The 15,464-nt window shown below is 42.7% G+C and overlaps 1 protein-coding gene across 2 annotated transcripts in view; it reads right to left on the minus strand.

The window, feature by feature from the left end:
- Window positions 1–1,187: 1,187 nt before the first annotated feature.
- The window catches only part of USP4 (ubiquitin specific peptidase 4), a 31,822-nt gene continuing 17,545 nt past the window's right edge, over window positions 1,188–15,464 (minus strand). For both annotated transcript variants that reach the window (XM_086845273.1, XM_086845271.1), the window contains 9 exons: window positions 6,586–6,777; window positions 5,940–6,028; window positions 4,840–5,055; window positions 4,693–4,763; window positions 4,228–4,343; window positions 3,589–3,738; window positions 2,782–2,885; window positions 1,646–1,734; window positions 1,188–1,524 (listed from right to left, as the gene is read on the minus strand). In XM_086845273.1, the coding sequence (XP_086701399.1) occupies window positions 1,423–1,524; window positions 1,646–1,734; window positions 2,782–2,885; window positions 3,589–3,738; window positions 4,228–4,343; window positions 4,693–4,763; window positions 4,840–5,055; window positions 5,940–6,028; window positions 6,586–6,777 (1,129 nt within the window). In that variant the 3' untranslated portion in view covers window positions 1,188–1,422. The remainder of the gene's footprint in view (window positions 1,525–1,645; window positions 1,735–2,781; window positions 2,886–3,588; window positions 3,739–4,227; window positions 4,344–4,692; window positions 4,764–4,839; window positions 5,056–5,939; window positions 6,029–6,585; window positions 6,778–15,464) is intronic.

Consider the following 15,464-nt stretch of genomic DNA (forward strand, 5'->3'; position numbering starts at 1 on the left):
GCACACTGATAGCCAATCTCAGCCTTTCATTCTGCCAACATACTTGGATCCAAGAAGGAAAACCCCTCCTGTTTGGTTTACTGCCTTGAGCTAGATCTTTCCCTAAAAAATACAGGCTAAGGTTCTGGAGTTTTTTCTCATTTTTCACATGGAAGACCAGTTCTCCACTGAGACTCCCAGGAGTCTCTTTTCAAAAAAGCTCGACTGGAGTCCAAAAAAGCAACACGCAGTAAAAGGAGAACAGAGGGAAAAGCATTTGCCAGTTGTGACAAAAGGATGGAGCAGAACCATTGAACAGCAGAGGCAAACAGGATTTGGGACAGGACTATCAGCTGCAGCCCCACAGAGGGTGATCGGGTGAGGATATAAAAGGCAGCACTCAGTGGAGGAATGCTGAAAGAGCAGTCCAAAAAACTGAAGTTGCAGGAGGAAAGGCTGAAAACTCACACAATCCATCGCATTGGGCTGTCACCCATACAGGTGACAGCTCTGGGAAAACAGTGCTGAGCTTAGCTGGAGACATAAATGAGCAAAATGGATACAAATGCTGTCACTGCACAAACCAGAGGAAAAATGCTGGCAGCAGCAAAGTGCTTACAGAGCAGCCTGGAAGTGAGAGGTGTTGGAGATGGAAAAGGTAAGAAATCATCAATGTTATGGATGATATTTTCTCTGCAGAAGAACAGGAGTCAGAGCAGCTGTATCCTGCATCTCCATGGGGATCAGCCTGCACATATGCCACACCATAGGCAGGTATGATTCACTTCTGGCTAAAATTCTTGGATCACTGGATTCAGTGTTCACATGAAAAATGCCCAGTCAAAACTGCCCAGGAGACCCTCAAATGCATCTAAGGATGCAAGCAAGAGAAATGTTTGTTGCTTTGCCAAGGGACCTGGGTACAATGGCAGAGACTGCAACAGACCAGATGTACAAAAATTTGAACTGAGCTCCAGAGAGGGTGCAGGAGGTCTCCCTGCCACAGGCAGGGCCCAACAGCAACACCAGAGTTGGCAGGAAGCCCCAATGCCGATTCACAGAATCGTACCCGCCGTTCTCCTCCACGGGCCCCTGCAAGGCTCAGCTGTGCCTGGCCTCCAGCTCAGGCTGTCCTCTCCCAACCCCAGCTACAACCCTCAGCCCAAGAACCACAGCCCCAACCCCTGCCTCTAGCCACACAGCTCAGCCAGATTTTAAAAAGAACTTTATTGAAGCTCCAATATATATTATTTTTGGCCTCTAAATACCCAAGTGTCAGCACCTATTCCTGGCTCTTCAGTGCTATTCTGCAACCCCCAGCACTGATTTCAGTGCTTGATTTTCTGCTTGACCCCTACAGAAGGAAGAAAAATTTTCAGGCGCCTCAGGCATTGCTTTACAAGAGCAACCACTACCATGGTGGCTGTGCGCTGGAGGTGGTGCTTAGTTGGTGTCCATGCCATCACACTCTTCTGGGGGAGCAGAGGGGGCCGAATGTTCCTCGCTGTTTCGGCGCTGATAGAAAAGCACATACGCGGCTTTTGTCTACCAAACAAAAAGAAAACCCATCTGAAACCATCCGCACAGCTTGGCTGCAATGTCACACCCAAAGCAGGCAGCCACACTCTCAGCACAGACCTGGAACAGCCTCGAGCCAAATACTCACCACTATTTGGTCTTCTGAAGCCACTGAGACACTGCTGTCGTCAAAGTAGTACCACTTGTCGTTCACCTTGTTCTTCGCATAGGCAGCGTCTGTTGGGGGGAGAATCAGCATTCCAGGGATGGCCAGCAGGGAATGCACACCTGGGACACTGGGACCCCAAACACGGGTGCACGGGAGGCCAGGAGCCAGCTTTGGCATTGCCTAGCCCAAGCCTAGTTAACCAGCAAAAACATCTACAATGTTTCCGTTAGTCTAGGACCAGGTTCCACATACCAGGCTTATCCCTGACAACTGAGATACAGAGAAAAGAAACTCAAGGGAAAAACAATAGTTTTCCAGTTGTTCACTGGCCTTGAGTCAGAGCTTTCCCAAACACACACAACTTAATACTCTGCATTTTCACTTGAAAGAAAAGTTTTCTGCTGTTAATGGATCTGATCTGGTTCTCGCAAGAATCCTCACTCAAGAATGAAGTTAGAAATCCCTCAATGTCTCTTCCAGCCAAGACTTCTGTGACTCATCTCCAGCCTCAGAACATGTGCCCCTTCAGCTACAGGAGCTCATCATCCTCTCATGGTAAATTGCTTCTGGGTGGTTTTACAAGTGTCATCTACAGCATAGATCTGCTGCATGGACACCTGATACAGGTAACTCACCTACAGACACTTTTCATCTATGCTGCAGCAAAACCAGTGACAGAAAACAGACTCATCATGTACTAAACTTGTACTAAACAAGTGCATTTTTTTCTCGATGAAATGACATTTTCCTATGTCAGTCCTTATCAGTGCAAAGGTGGAAACATACTACTGTCAGCAAGTGTCACAATTTCAGATTCAGCACTGAAAAATTTTGACTCCACTCATAAATTGAGGAACACTAGCACACAAACTAAGGACAACTAACCAGCGTCCCACATGCATCAGGTCAGACCTCAGGCCAAGGTGCTGCTAACTATCTGCCCTCCATATCCTAACAGGATCCCAGTATGATACTCGCCTGCTCACAGAACACAGGTAACTTTTGGACTAGACACCTTAGGTGAGGGCTACTGCAGGTGTTCCAGGGCAGAGCCCTCCCATGTCCCCTCTGTCCTCATTTCCTTGCACACAAATGACACAGCAGCAGTTACTCACAGTGGCCCACTCCCATGGCTCCATAGTGATTGGAAACTGCAATGAGGTCATACACATATGAGCCTGCTCTTGGGTCGCAGACAAACTCGGACATGTTCAAACCCCTGGAAGGAAACACAAAAGTATCAGTACACCATCAACCATCACTTTTTAGGAACTGAAGCATGGCACCAGTGCTGTTCTGCTGCTCAGGGGCCAGGTGTTGTTAGTGTGAAGACCAGACTTGTTAACTCTCCCACACAAGGCAGGTCCTGACAAACACACCAAGCACTGCCAGAAGGTTTAGAGGGAGGTGTTGAATAAAACACAGTTTGAAGTGTAGGTATAAAAAGTGAGATAGGAATAGCAAGGGATATGCTTCACCCCACAGCAGGATGCTAGCAAGCAGAAGCAGAGGGACAAGGCAGGCTATCATCTTGTAATTCTGCAATACTGCAAGTGCAGCACTGCCCAAAAGATTTGCTAAAATTGCTATAGAAGTTCTCTTGGCTGAATCGCAATTCTGAAATTAACTGAATTTCAGAAGAAACAGTACCTGCTAGTAACTAATGCTCTTTGAGATGCATAAAGCTGAGCAACATTAACAAAAACCACCCCCCAAAAAAACTAACCCTCTCAACTTGTGCCTGCTGTCCAGCTGTTCAAACCCAGAAAACACCTACTCCCGTGTTCCATACAACAACAGTTCCAACAGTGCTCCAGGCTCCATATAGCCTTTACAACAAGCCCACCCAACAGAAACATCACAAGTACGTCTTTCTTGACCAAGTTCTTCAAGCTCTTCCTAGCTTGAGGGAAGAATCCTACCTGATGGGAAATTCCACAACAGTGTCAAGTTTATCCCTCCAATATCTGCTGTATGAGAAGCGTTTTAGATGTACCACCAAAATCCTGGGCAAAGACCACAGGTCAAACTTCTTCGTGGCCTGTTGATGTTTCTTACAGTTAGGGCAGTACCTAAGGAAGTAGTAACAAGCAAGGAAATGAATGACTTCATCAAAAGAAAAGCTTCTGGCCTTCCATTAAAGATGCCTCACTAGCATAAGCACAGTCCCTGCCTTACAGAAGACACACTGCCTGTGGAATATGCAGGTGAACACACTGCCTCAGAGAATTCCAAATTCCAACTTGCTTTCACTTTATACTTTCATGGCAAGTGTGTTAACTGCTCATTGTACAAAAATTAACTTTTAAAAATAGCCCTGTCGTTGGAACCTACATTACCACTGACACTTTTTCTTAAATACAGGCAGGAAACAAATACTTTTATTAAGCCATGTCCACAGCCTATTGAATTAATGACTTAATACAGATCTGACAGACTTCTCAAAGATGAGCACAAAAGGATATACCTGGGAAATTATAAAAATCCTATGAAAAAATCACGTGAACTCAAACAGTTATGGTATTTTATGGTAAATATAGAAGGCAGGCAGAGGTTCTTACCACGGGTCATGTTCACCAAGTGTTTCCATAGTAGTAAAGAGCTCTATGCAATCTCTGAGGGCTACTACAGACTTCTTCTTCTGTGGTTGTAGCATGCTTCCATGTTTTTCAAATGCCTAGTGAAAGAGATGGGTGCTTTATTCAATTCCATATACTCTGTAATCCCTGACATCAAGAAATTACATGCTCACTTTCCCCACACTGCTTATTTCTGCATCTCCTTCTCCACTCATCTCCAACCACCTCCAGCCACTACTTTCTTATGCTAGATAGTCCATAAGAGAAAATTTATGTCCTCACTTGGGTTTAGAGCTTTTATCAGCTCTCAGTGAAAACTGTCTTATTCTGTTACAAAAAAAACAGTTTATTGTTACAAAAGATGACCCAGCAGAACACTGTTTGCTGTCACCTTTTAAATACCCTAAAAAATTACATAGATTACTTATGAAAAGAGCATACTACAACCTGTGCCTCCTGTTCATCATAAAGTAGCCTCCGTGTCTCAGAATCCCAGTCAATAGCAACTGCAGAAAAAGCTACAAGAAAGAAGACATATTTATTGCACTGGTGTAAAAAGAAAGAAGAAAAAAAAACCAGCAAGCAAATAATTACCACTCAGTTTTAAAATTTTTCCTTCAACAATGGAGTTTATCTCTGAGGTCCCAGAGGAATTCACAAGGCTAAAAGTGAAATGCTGTTTCTTGCAAGGCGGCAGGTCTCTTGCTGACTCCACTTGCATACAACCCTCAGAGTGGCAGGGATCAACTTCTGTCAGCTTTTCCTTGCCCTCCTCTCCCCCATCCTGATGTTCCATCTCTTCAATGTCTCCTGGAAAAAAATTTCAAACAAGGACAATATTACATGGCTTCAATGAAAGCTTAGCCTGACACCTCCCACAGAGTTGTTTGCATCAGCCTGTACAACACACACCAGTTACGTGGAAAGCAATGAAAAGGCATGCAGAAAAAGAAACCTCTGTTTGCTAACCACTCCATCTGAAGCTGTATTTTCTCCTTTAGCAGATGCCAGTTCAGGAGAGTGCTCAGTTTGCAGGTTAACAATGACAGCACACCCTAAGAAGCATCCCCAAGAGAGAATCAGCAAGGCTGCAGCTGGGTGCCTTCACAGAAAGGAATATGTAAGTCACCAGGAAAGTTATTTCCATTCTTCAGGGAAAATAAGCAGGTTTTTTCCCCATTTAACTTATTGCAACTTATTACTCTCAGGGCTACACCAGTGAATCATTTCAAACAGGGAAAGGAAACACTCATATGCCATCAGCATTAAAAGCTTCCTAGTGAGCATGTGGCCTAGGAATGAGATTTGGTTCTGTGTCCTCCAACAGACAAATTTCTCCATAATCTTTGTGATCTAACAGGCCAGTTTTCATCACCAAAGGGCCTATCAGGAAGAGATGCCGCTGGAGGGAGGCACCTGGACACCTCAACTAAGCAAGGACTTCCCTAACACTGGTCAGGATGAATGCACATCCACACCTTGTTCTCCAGCTGCTGTACATTTGATCTCCCTAGGAAGGAAATGGTCTACAAGATTCTCCCTGTACAAGCACATGTCCAGCACAACAGTGTGGTTTAATCATAGTGGAGAAACAATCTGCTAAAGCTTAAGCCAAATACATCCAGCACAAAACAAATGCTGTTAGAAAGCTTAAAGTGCTGAAAAGCTTCCAGCAGATTTTGAAAGGGCTTTACCTTCAACCACACCATTGGAGCCATTGTAGGTTCCTCTGTCGGGGCAGGGTGGGGAGTATTCTTCTGCCAGAGGGAGTTTCACACAGCGGCTGAAGAGAAGGGATACATTTATTACACAACCATACTGTAGCTGGTTGGTTCTGGTAGCTGTGCACCAGAACAGCAGCATCCCCCTCTACCACCAGCTCTTGCTGTCAAATCCCCTCCAGCAAACCAGAACCCATCCTGTACAGCACCATTTACATTTACACGACAACAACAAGAGCCCTCAGAATGAGACAAACAACAATTCCCTAAATCTCTGCTCTCACTGCTTGTTCCATGTTTCACTGACTGTATATTGAAAAGGCAAAAGTAAGTTACAGAGGCCCCATCTGTGAGCCCTGAAAACATGCCCTGAATTCTGCTCCTGACTCCTTTGCAAGGCTGAGCCAGCAATATCTGTCACAAAGCCCAAAAAAACAGGACCTTGAAATGTCCCTAGGGCCTCCAGACACTAATGCAATGCAAATCCTGGTTTATACAACCCACACAAATCACGGAAAATTCTCCCTGTTAACAAGGATTCAGTAATCCTATCACAATGTAATTGAATAAGCAACCTCTAGAGCTTGGCATAGGATTCAAAGGTACAACCATGACTTACCTGATCTGCTCCAAAATCACACTGTACAGGTGATCCACAGTGAGCTTGTGTTTGGGCACAGATATTAACAGTGGCTGCCCAAAGAGCACAGTCCCTGAAGTGTTGCTGGATTGCCTCATTGTCTTTTCCCGAAAGTAAACAGAGAGAGTAACATACTCTGAGCCATCATCAGTTGGCTTGCAAACTTCATACCTGTTTGAAAGACAGGTATTTCAATGGGTTATTGAAATAATGCCAAGAAGCACAGCAGGTAGGACCAATATCAACTCAGTTCAGCAAGCTGACAGAAGTTCAGCAAGTCTCTCCAACAGTACAAGAGGGTTGTGCTGTCCTCAGGCTACAGAGCACTTTCCTGAACACTCTCCATGGCTCACAGTGGCACAGGACACATACCTGCAAACGACTCAGATGCCTTCCTGTGTCTTTATTCCTAATTCAATCCCTTATTACCAATCACCTCCCAAGACACTACCCTGACAACTCCACAGTGCTTCAACCAGTGAAAAATACTAAATGTACTTTGAAATCCCCTGGACAGTGTTTGTTCCTCCTGGAGAAAGAAATCTTCTTGATACCTTGGGTCTTGCATTCTCTCAGCTTCTCAACCGGTTTTATGGCCTGAGCTCACATCACTGAACAGCTAATGTTTCATAAAACCAAGAATCTGGAAACATCTGCTTCACAGAAAAATCCAAGGACAGTAAACAAACAAGAAACATTCTGGAAGACAACAAACAGCCTGGGAGAACAGTGAGGAGACTGTGACGCAATTTGTGCCTTGGGTGAAACAGCAAATGAGGTATTTGCAGCTGTCAGAGGAGAGGCAAAGTAACCACGTGGTCCAACACTATCACACTGTTTGCTTCAGGCCTATTCATTACAAAATATTCATGTTCAGGAATGCCAAGTCACACACTGCTCTTTAATTTAGTGATTCACCTGTCCTAGATTTATCTTAAAACTGTAAAAGAAAGCTTTCATGAACAATGTCACTACACATAATGACCAAGACCACAATCACATATCTGAATGCCCAAAACTCCTAACAACTCTCTTAGATTAGAAAAGCCACTTCCTTTCCCTCAAAAGCTAAGGAACACTTCTTATTCCTGTTCTCAGAGCAGGGAGGCCAACAAGAGCTGTAATCCTGCTTCATCCTACTTACAAGAAAAAAAAAAAAGGATCCCAGCTTGGGACTTGGACCAAGTCAGTAGAGTACACAAAGGAAAACACCCTTCCAGGGAGTCCTAACCCACCAAGAACACAAGAGCTCAGAGTCAGCATAAGAGAGTCCAATGCTGGCAGCTGTTGAGGTTTTCTAGGCTGTCAATGCTATTCAGCTGGACACCAGCATTTCATACAGTCCACACCTCCCAAAGTTTCCTGAGAAACAGCACCACAAAGAGGTGAATTAGTTCACTTAGTACTGTTTAAACCACAAAAGGCCATACTCAGTTCCAGAATATAATCTGTCATTAACACCTAGCCTGGACTCCTGTAACACAGCTCAGTGCATGACACTCCTGTGACTCCTCTCACCACCTACACTGTGCTCTGCAAGCAGCAATTAATGAAGCCCCATTTACACTCCACCCTCATGCACCTGAATGAAGCCCAGCCCATGAGAAGAAACAGATGGGACAAAAATAAAAGACTATACCCACAGGTAGGGGTCATCCATCACCAACAGCCAGCATGCAGCACCTCACAATACTCTGCAAAGAGCATCTCACACACTTCTCACCACAGTGTAACAGATCTGGTTGCTCAAGTGTCTCTCTACTCACTCCACCTCAGAACACCTTTTACATACTAGTACTAAAAGAGAAATATCAGCATCAAGATCTGTGATTTTTATGATCTCCTGAGCAACAGCTATGTCTTGAAAAAAAGAACCAAGACCGAAGTATTTATGTACATTGTAAGGAAGGCTGTAGAGCTGATACTGGGAATTGATGGACAACACCCCATAATTCTGTATGTTACAACTTAATTGAAATATTAGAACATGAAGGTGATGCTACTCCAGATGACACAACATGGTTTTAGAAGTCAAAAATATTAGCTCAGCTGCTAAGATAATGCTAGATACTGGCTAACTGCCTTTATAATTCCTGACAACTCAGAGAAGTGTCTGAATACTGCTAAGCAATAGGGTAGGACTTGACCAGTCTTTATGAGCATTATGAAAGTTCAGGTCTGTGGTTTCAATTCAGAAAGGAGGCAGAGCAATGAGGTAACTTTTGCTCCACTGCACATCAAGGTGAGCAAGTGCACAGAAGGACGGAAAGCTATGAAGGATCAGAGCTACATGAAAGGACATCGAAAGCAAAAAATATTCTGAGCTAAACACCAGGCTAATATATAGGTTGTATGCTGCTGAAACATTCCCTCACAGGTGCTGGGATCCATGATACTAACTCCAGCTGCAAAACACTATGTGGATCACAAGTCAATCTACAGCAACAACAAGAAGTCCATTTGAAAGAGAATAGAGAAGGACACGAAAAAATGCCACTGCAGAAGCTGCCAAACAGATCTGCCTGAAGGGGGTGACTACTGAGAAACCACAACAGGGTCAAAAGTACACAGAAAGAATAAACACAAGATTGGGAAAAAATTGTGAGAAACTGCTGCACATATTCTGATCTCTTCTAGGAAGTGGAGATAACTCCTAAGACATTTACTTTCTTTCATAATACCAGAACGCACACAAACAAGTAAACTAAGAGATCAGAGACTGAAAATGTAATTTTCTTAGACAATGGACAGTTTGCCCCGTAGAACCTGGCCAAAGGATTTTGCCAGTCTTGCAGAGGAACGAGATTAAAAATGAATGAGGGAGTTCACACAGGAGGTTTATACAAGGCTTAAATAAATACAAGTTCATTTTGGAACGGACACAAACCCTCATTTCAAACAAGCAAACCCCAATTTTAGCAAGTATAAACAAACTTCACAGATCAGTCTGCTACAATATCCCACACATCTCAAATGTTTTACATGAAACTACTGGACCTGCTGGTCTGCTGACCTCATTAATTCAGTTCAGTAATTGCTGTAGCCTCAGTGACACTAACAAATCTGACAACTCTGCAGCCAGTGATGTTTGTTCAAGACCATGAACTCATCTAAATGTAATTTACAGCATGTTGTAAGAGAAGACAGAAAACATGGCACGTATGGCAAACTGAACAGATCCTATTCAAATATGCACACTTTTATAGGTTAAAGGTGACCTGCAAATCAATTTGTGAAACTTTTATCAACATAAACAATACATGTTATGTAATATGCCCCATTAGCCAGGCTAAGAGAACAGGGATATGTAGTTTATCCATCAGAACATTTTTCTCCTTAGTTCCTAAGAACTAAGCAGAAACACTAAGAGCAATACCCTTGAAATGGGCTGTGGAGTTTGTTTTTATGTGGTACTTACCTGAGCCCTTGTAGGCTCCAAGCCCCAGCAGGATCCCTGGTGATGGGACATCACCAGCATGGTGCATGTGTGGGGGTTACATTGGAGCAGGAGCCAGAGGTCCTAATGGGGCTGGGCTTCCCAGAACCTGAGGAAAAGAAATAGCAAGTGTTTGGGTTGTGTGCTGAATGCTGTGCACTGCTTAGCCTGGGCAATGAGAGCATTCAGCACAAACACTGAACTGCTATCATCAAATTGATTTGCAGACCACCTTTACAGGAGTGATTTCTGATCATTTGCCACAGACCTCCCTGTCCTTCCACAGAACAACATGCTTGGAGAGAACCATTTCCAGCACTGTGAGAAGTGGGATACTCGCACCATTCTCTGGCTGCACTGCCCCTGCATGCTGGGTCAGTAATGTTTCAAGGCTTCTACCAATCCCCTCCACTTCTACATCTCAGCTCTTCTCTGATAAATATTAATACAACTTGCTCCAGGACTACCTGACAGTTCCAAACCTGTCAAGATGAGAAAGTGATGAGCGCAAAGCCTTGTGAAATAACAGGCTTGGAGAACTTCCAAAATATCCAAATTCTCCTCTTTCAGTAGACTTGGAGAAGAAAATGTAGAATTTTATCCTCTTGTGTAAAAGGTGCTAGGTTAATTTTGGGATTCATTTCAAAGTTCCTTAAAGTCACCTAAATATCAAGAAGCCCAGTGTAATTTGCCTTTCTTCTTTTTAAGGTTTTACTCTCAGAGTGCTCAACAGGTAAGTTAATACACCAAAAGAACTGATGAACCAGGAACTGAGGAGTTCAGAGGGAAAACTTGTCTTAGATATCCAGGGCACATCTTTGTTTTCCTTATTACAATCTATTCAGCTTAAATTCCAAATGGAGTCCAATTCTTGCCCCCTTCCTTGCTCCCTCAGATTCAGCATTCCCCACCACTTAAGTGGCACATTGAAATTCACAATACACACCTCAAGATGTCCAAGATGCCCTGCAAAAACCAGAAGGCTGAATGTGTCTTCCCTCATAACCCTATGGTGAAAACCAGAAAAAAACCCACAGTTTTTCCTGCCAGTGAAATAACCCAAAAAAGGTGGCAGCTCAATATTCCATACATCCCACATACCGCACATTTCCCAAATTTCACCAATAGTACAGTCTGGACTACAATATCTATGTCTCCAGACCATGTCCTCTGTCAAGCAAATGCTTAGAAAAGCCAAGGCCCATTCCAGCTGCTCTATTCTTGCTGCAATGTGTTTGAGAGTTCCTGCTCACTGACATTTCCAGCCCAAGCATTTCAGGGAAATCCATGATCTGCTCAGTAGCAAACCAAGAGAGGCCCATATCAAAAGCTGAGACTCGACAGACATTGCTGTCAAAAGCAAGACACCAGTACAAAAGTACTGACTTGAATTTTTTTAAGTAACAGTCCTGCTGGAGCACAGATCTCCTGCAGTGTTAAGAGTTTTTGAATTTTGAATTGAGATGTGTATTGCCAGCTGGCCAGTGCACAACACAACAAAATCAGAGGTCTGGCAAACTACAGGGGTATTGTTGTCACAGGCAGGCCTGGCTACCACTCTCAGCAAAGCAAACCTGCAGAAACATTGTAAAAGACTGACATTCATATTTAAATTTTTCAATCCTGAGACAACTTAATATGATGCTAAGAAACATACAGAAGGCAAGAACTGCCAGTTTAAGTTACAAGCAGATCCTACAGCTTCAGAACCACTGAAACAACTGATTTCTGTTACAGGAGACAGCCACAAAGGTAATCATAGGTGGAAGATCTGCTGGACTCTGAGCAATGTGTTTAGAGGGGAACAGTGAGAGGAAGGAACAAAGGAACGATTGGATGGCAGCTGCTCAGGAACTCAGAGCCCTGGGGCTTTGTACTGCCCTGTCATTACCCACTCATTCTTTGGATTCTCAGAGTCCAGCAAATAACCACAGATGATTAGTGAAAAAACCTTGGTTTGCTTCAGCCAGTGGAAGGGAGGAGTGCTTTTCAGGTGAGGAAACTGTTACACCTTAAAAAAGATTATTTAAAAGGAAGGGTGTGGTCTTCAGTGTATCACAGCTTCCCCCAGAATTCACTCAGTGTAGCTACCAGGAAGAACAAAAGAAAAGGCCTGTGACCCTACCGCAATTCAAAGACTAGGCAAAAAAATCCTTCAGAGAAAGACCTCAAAAATCAATAGGACCCACCAAACCATCCCTAATTTCAAAATGTAAGTTTTGGGAATGCACACAAGCTCTGGGGAAATGCTCTGTTTCTGAATATGCTCTACTGATTTAACTCTGTTTTGAATAGTTTTTCCCTTTGTTTTCTAACCAGTGAAAGAAACTTCTAACTGCAACTGCTTAAAACAAGGAGATAGATATACACATTACAGTTTTCCCACAGGGAAGTCTTGCTACTGGACATTACTGGGAAATAAGAGTACATGATGAATATAAAATATAAAAGTATATAAAAGGGACAGGATCAATAAAACATGAATTAGGAAAGAGTTCAAGCACAAGACAGTGAGTATCATGAAGTATCATTTAAATACAAGAGATACTTTGATTCTAAAAAACATCTTTTATTCGAATAAAAAAATATAATGGTACTCAGTCATATCCCCAGGTTGCATTTTATATCAACTTGAAGCACATCTACATTAACATTTAGTACCTAAAAACATACCCTGCAAAAAGTGCCAGGACTACCAGATAATCCCTTTCCAGTTTGTTTTTCCCAGCTGACACAACTCTCACTTGGCTTTGCTGCACTGAGCCAAACACCCTGAAATGATGCCATTTCCCCACTGATTTATAAATAAGTAATGTTATTAAAAAACTATCTGTTCTGTAATTTCTATCTTCCTAGACTTGAAACTGGTATGTTTTAGTCTTATCACACAAGGCCATTAACTAATTCAAACAAGTCTTAGGAAAAATATAAGTTTTCAAAACATGGTAGGCAAACAGCTTCCAGAAGGACTCTTCCTTTCTTAAAAAGCAACTGCTGTCTTGTCAGCCCAGCACTCTAGAAAGCATTCTGAAAAGTTGCTTTTGTGACAATATCCAGTATAAATATAGCATAAAGAAATGTTTGATTAGTTAGCATTATTGAGTCATTTTTAGGTTATTTCAACTGTGAATTTTGTTGAAAATACTGTAAAACCCTACACTGCTGTACTTTCTGACAAAACACATCTGCTCCCCTTCGTTAAGTGATACAAACACAGTTTTCTTTCAGGAACAGGAGAGAGATGCATCACTCCTTGTAACCAGTGATACATTCCACAGCTCCATCACCAGTACAGAACCTTTCCCAAGCTGAACATTTCATGGACTATGCAGGCATAAAGAGCATATGCATAAGTCATAAGCAGCAAGTCCTTTCCTGCCACTCCTCTGAAGAATTTGCCTTAATTTAAGAAGAAAAAATGTTTTTCAGTGAGAAACACTTCTTCATTGGCATTGTGGAAATAAAAAGATTCTCAACATTTCAAATGGAAACAAGCTGGTTCTTTAAATGTGGAAGGTTCTAAAAGAATTATTTTTTTTAAAAAATATTTTTTATTCCTCTTTTTAATAAGCAGCAAGATATTTGCCTGTAATCTAAGGAGTTAAGTTGCTGAGATATCAGAAACTCCTGAAGTTATTGGCAGCAGCAATCTAAACAAACAACCACCATATACCACATTCCCCAGCCACACATTACACAGCACCTGCAGGAGGGCAGAAAACCGATCTGCCAAGTCATTGTCCATAACTTCTGGCAGAAACACAACAGCTTGAGCAGCACTTAACAAGTTCCTCTGTAAAACCATCCTTTCTGGAAGGAGCAGAAGGCAGAGTTGTATATCCATGACTACAAGTCCATTCCCTAATGGAAAACAGGTTTTGAAGCTGGAAGGACAAAAAATAATAGATGGAAGCAAACTAGAATTCAAGAACCTTCACTCTACCCTAACCATTTATTGAATGATCTTACAACACCTAACAGAAGACTTCTTATAACCAGACAAGGCAGGTAGATTGTCCACACTAGAAGTAATTATGCATTTGCCTTTAAAAAACTTTCCTCTTTATGAACAAGTGTTTCTCTCCTGGTTGTTTGACACAAGACTTCCTTTCAATAAAAGAATGAAGGTTTTTAGCTGTAGTTAGAATATTACTTCACATATTTTTTTTCCTGGCAGCATTACCCATTAAAAGGACTTCCTATGAACAGCCTTTTCCTAATCCCTGCCCTGGTGCTTGGCTGCTTGTTCTTGCCCCTCAGTGCTGAAAAGATCTTGGAGGGTGTACATGGAAAAACAGGATTAGCAAAACTTCCTCCTGCTACCTCTCCTCTTCCTTGGCCGGCTATTTTTAACCCAGGTCAGTTCACTCATTGTGACTCACAGCAGCACCTCATTTACAGTTGCCCTGAACATAAAAGGAAGTGGCAATTGCAAAGGAAAATACACTTGGAGCTGCAGTTCAGCCAATGCTTGCCCCACACCCCAGAGCAGACCTAATTCAGACGGCTGTTTTCTGTGGAGGGACTTACAACATGTTATGCCTGCATGAAAGCAGGGCTTTTTTGCAATGACTACTGTAATATCAAGCTTCTTGTTTTTAAAATGTTTTACTTGCTGCAGACACAGACAGACTTGCAAACTAACACTCTACAAACAGATTTCACAGAAGCCAAACGTTCTTCCCAGGGATCCTAACTGGTCACACAGTTGAAGACAATAACTTTTACAAAACTCTTTCATTACATCTCAGCAATACAGTCACAACAGACAGCATGAGAAAAGAACACCAGTATGTCACAGCATCCCACCCCATGAAAGGTTCACACAGCACCAGAGGATGTCAGTGCTGTCTCCACAGAGTCGAGATTCAATTTCATGGCAGCAACATTCTTATACTGGAATGTTCTCACCTTTCAGCTGCAATGGAGGAACACGACTTCTACCCTCCTTACCTCACCAGATTTCAGAGGTGACTGGAAATATCTCACCCACCACACAAATACAGAACATCAAGCACAACCAAATCCTCTGTGTGAGCTCTGCCCTCACAACCACAGTTTAGGTACTTACAGTGTTAAGCACCAGTCAAGAGTCTATAAAGAGCACCCAGTCACGGTGCTCTAACAACTATCATGGATTTTGGAAAGGCAGAGTACAACAGCTTAGACTTCATACTATCCTAGTAACAGCCCAAGGCTTTTGGCTGATTTGGAAAACGTAAGAATAACAAGCTTGAGTAAAACTAAAAATATCAGTGAGAGCATAACTGTAATTCAGACATAATTATGTTTTAAAGAGGCTTGTAGGAAGTTCTCAACTGCATAACATAGACCAGACTAAAAATTCATTATGACCCAAGGACCATGAACTCTTGTGTTAGAAAATTACCAGCTGAACACTGCACATGCTGACCTGCTGCTA

The sequence above is a fragment of the Cyanistes caeruleus genome, chromosome 11 (genome assembly GCF_971803275.1).
Source record: "Cyanistes caeruleus chromosome 11, bCyaCae1.hap1.1, whole genome shotgun sequence".
Classification (NCBI taxonomy): Eukaryota; Metazoa; Chordata; class Aves; order Passeriformes; family Paridae; genus Cyanistes; species Cyanistes caeruleus.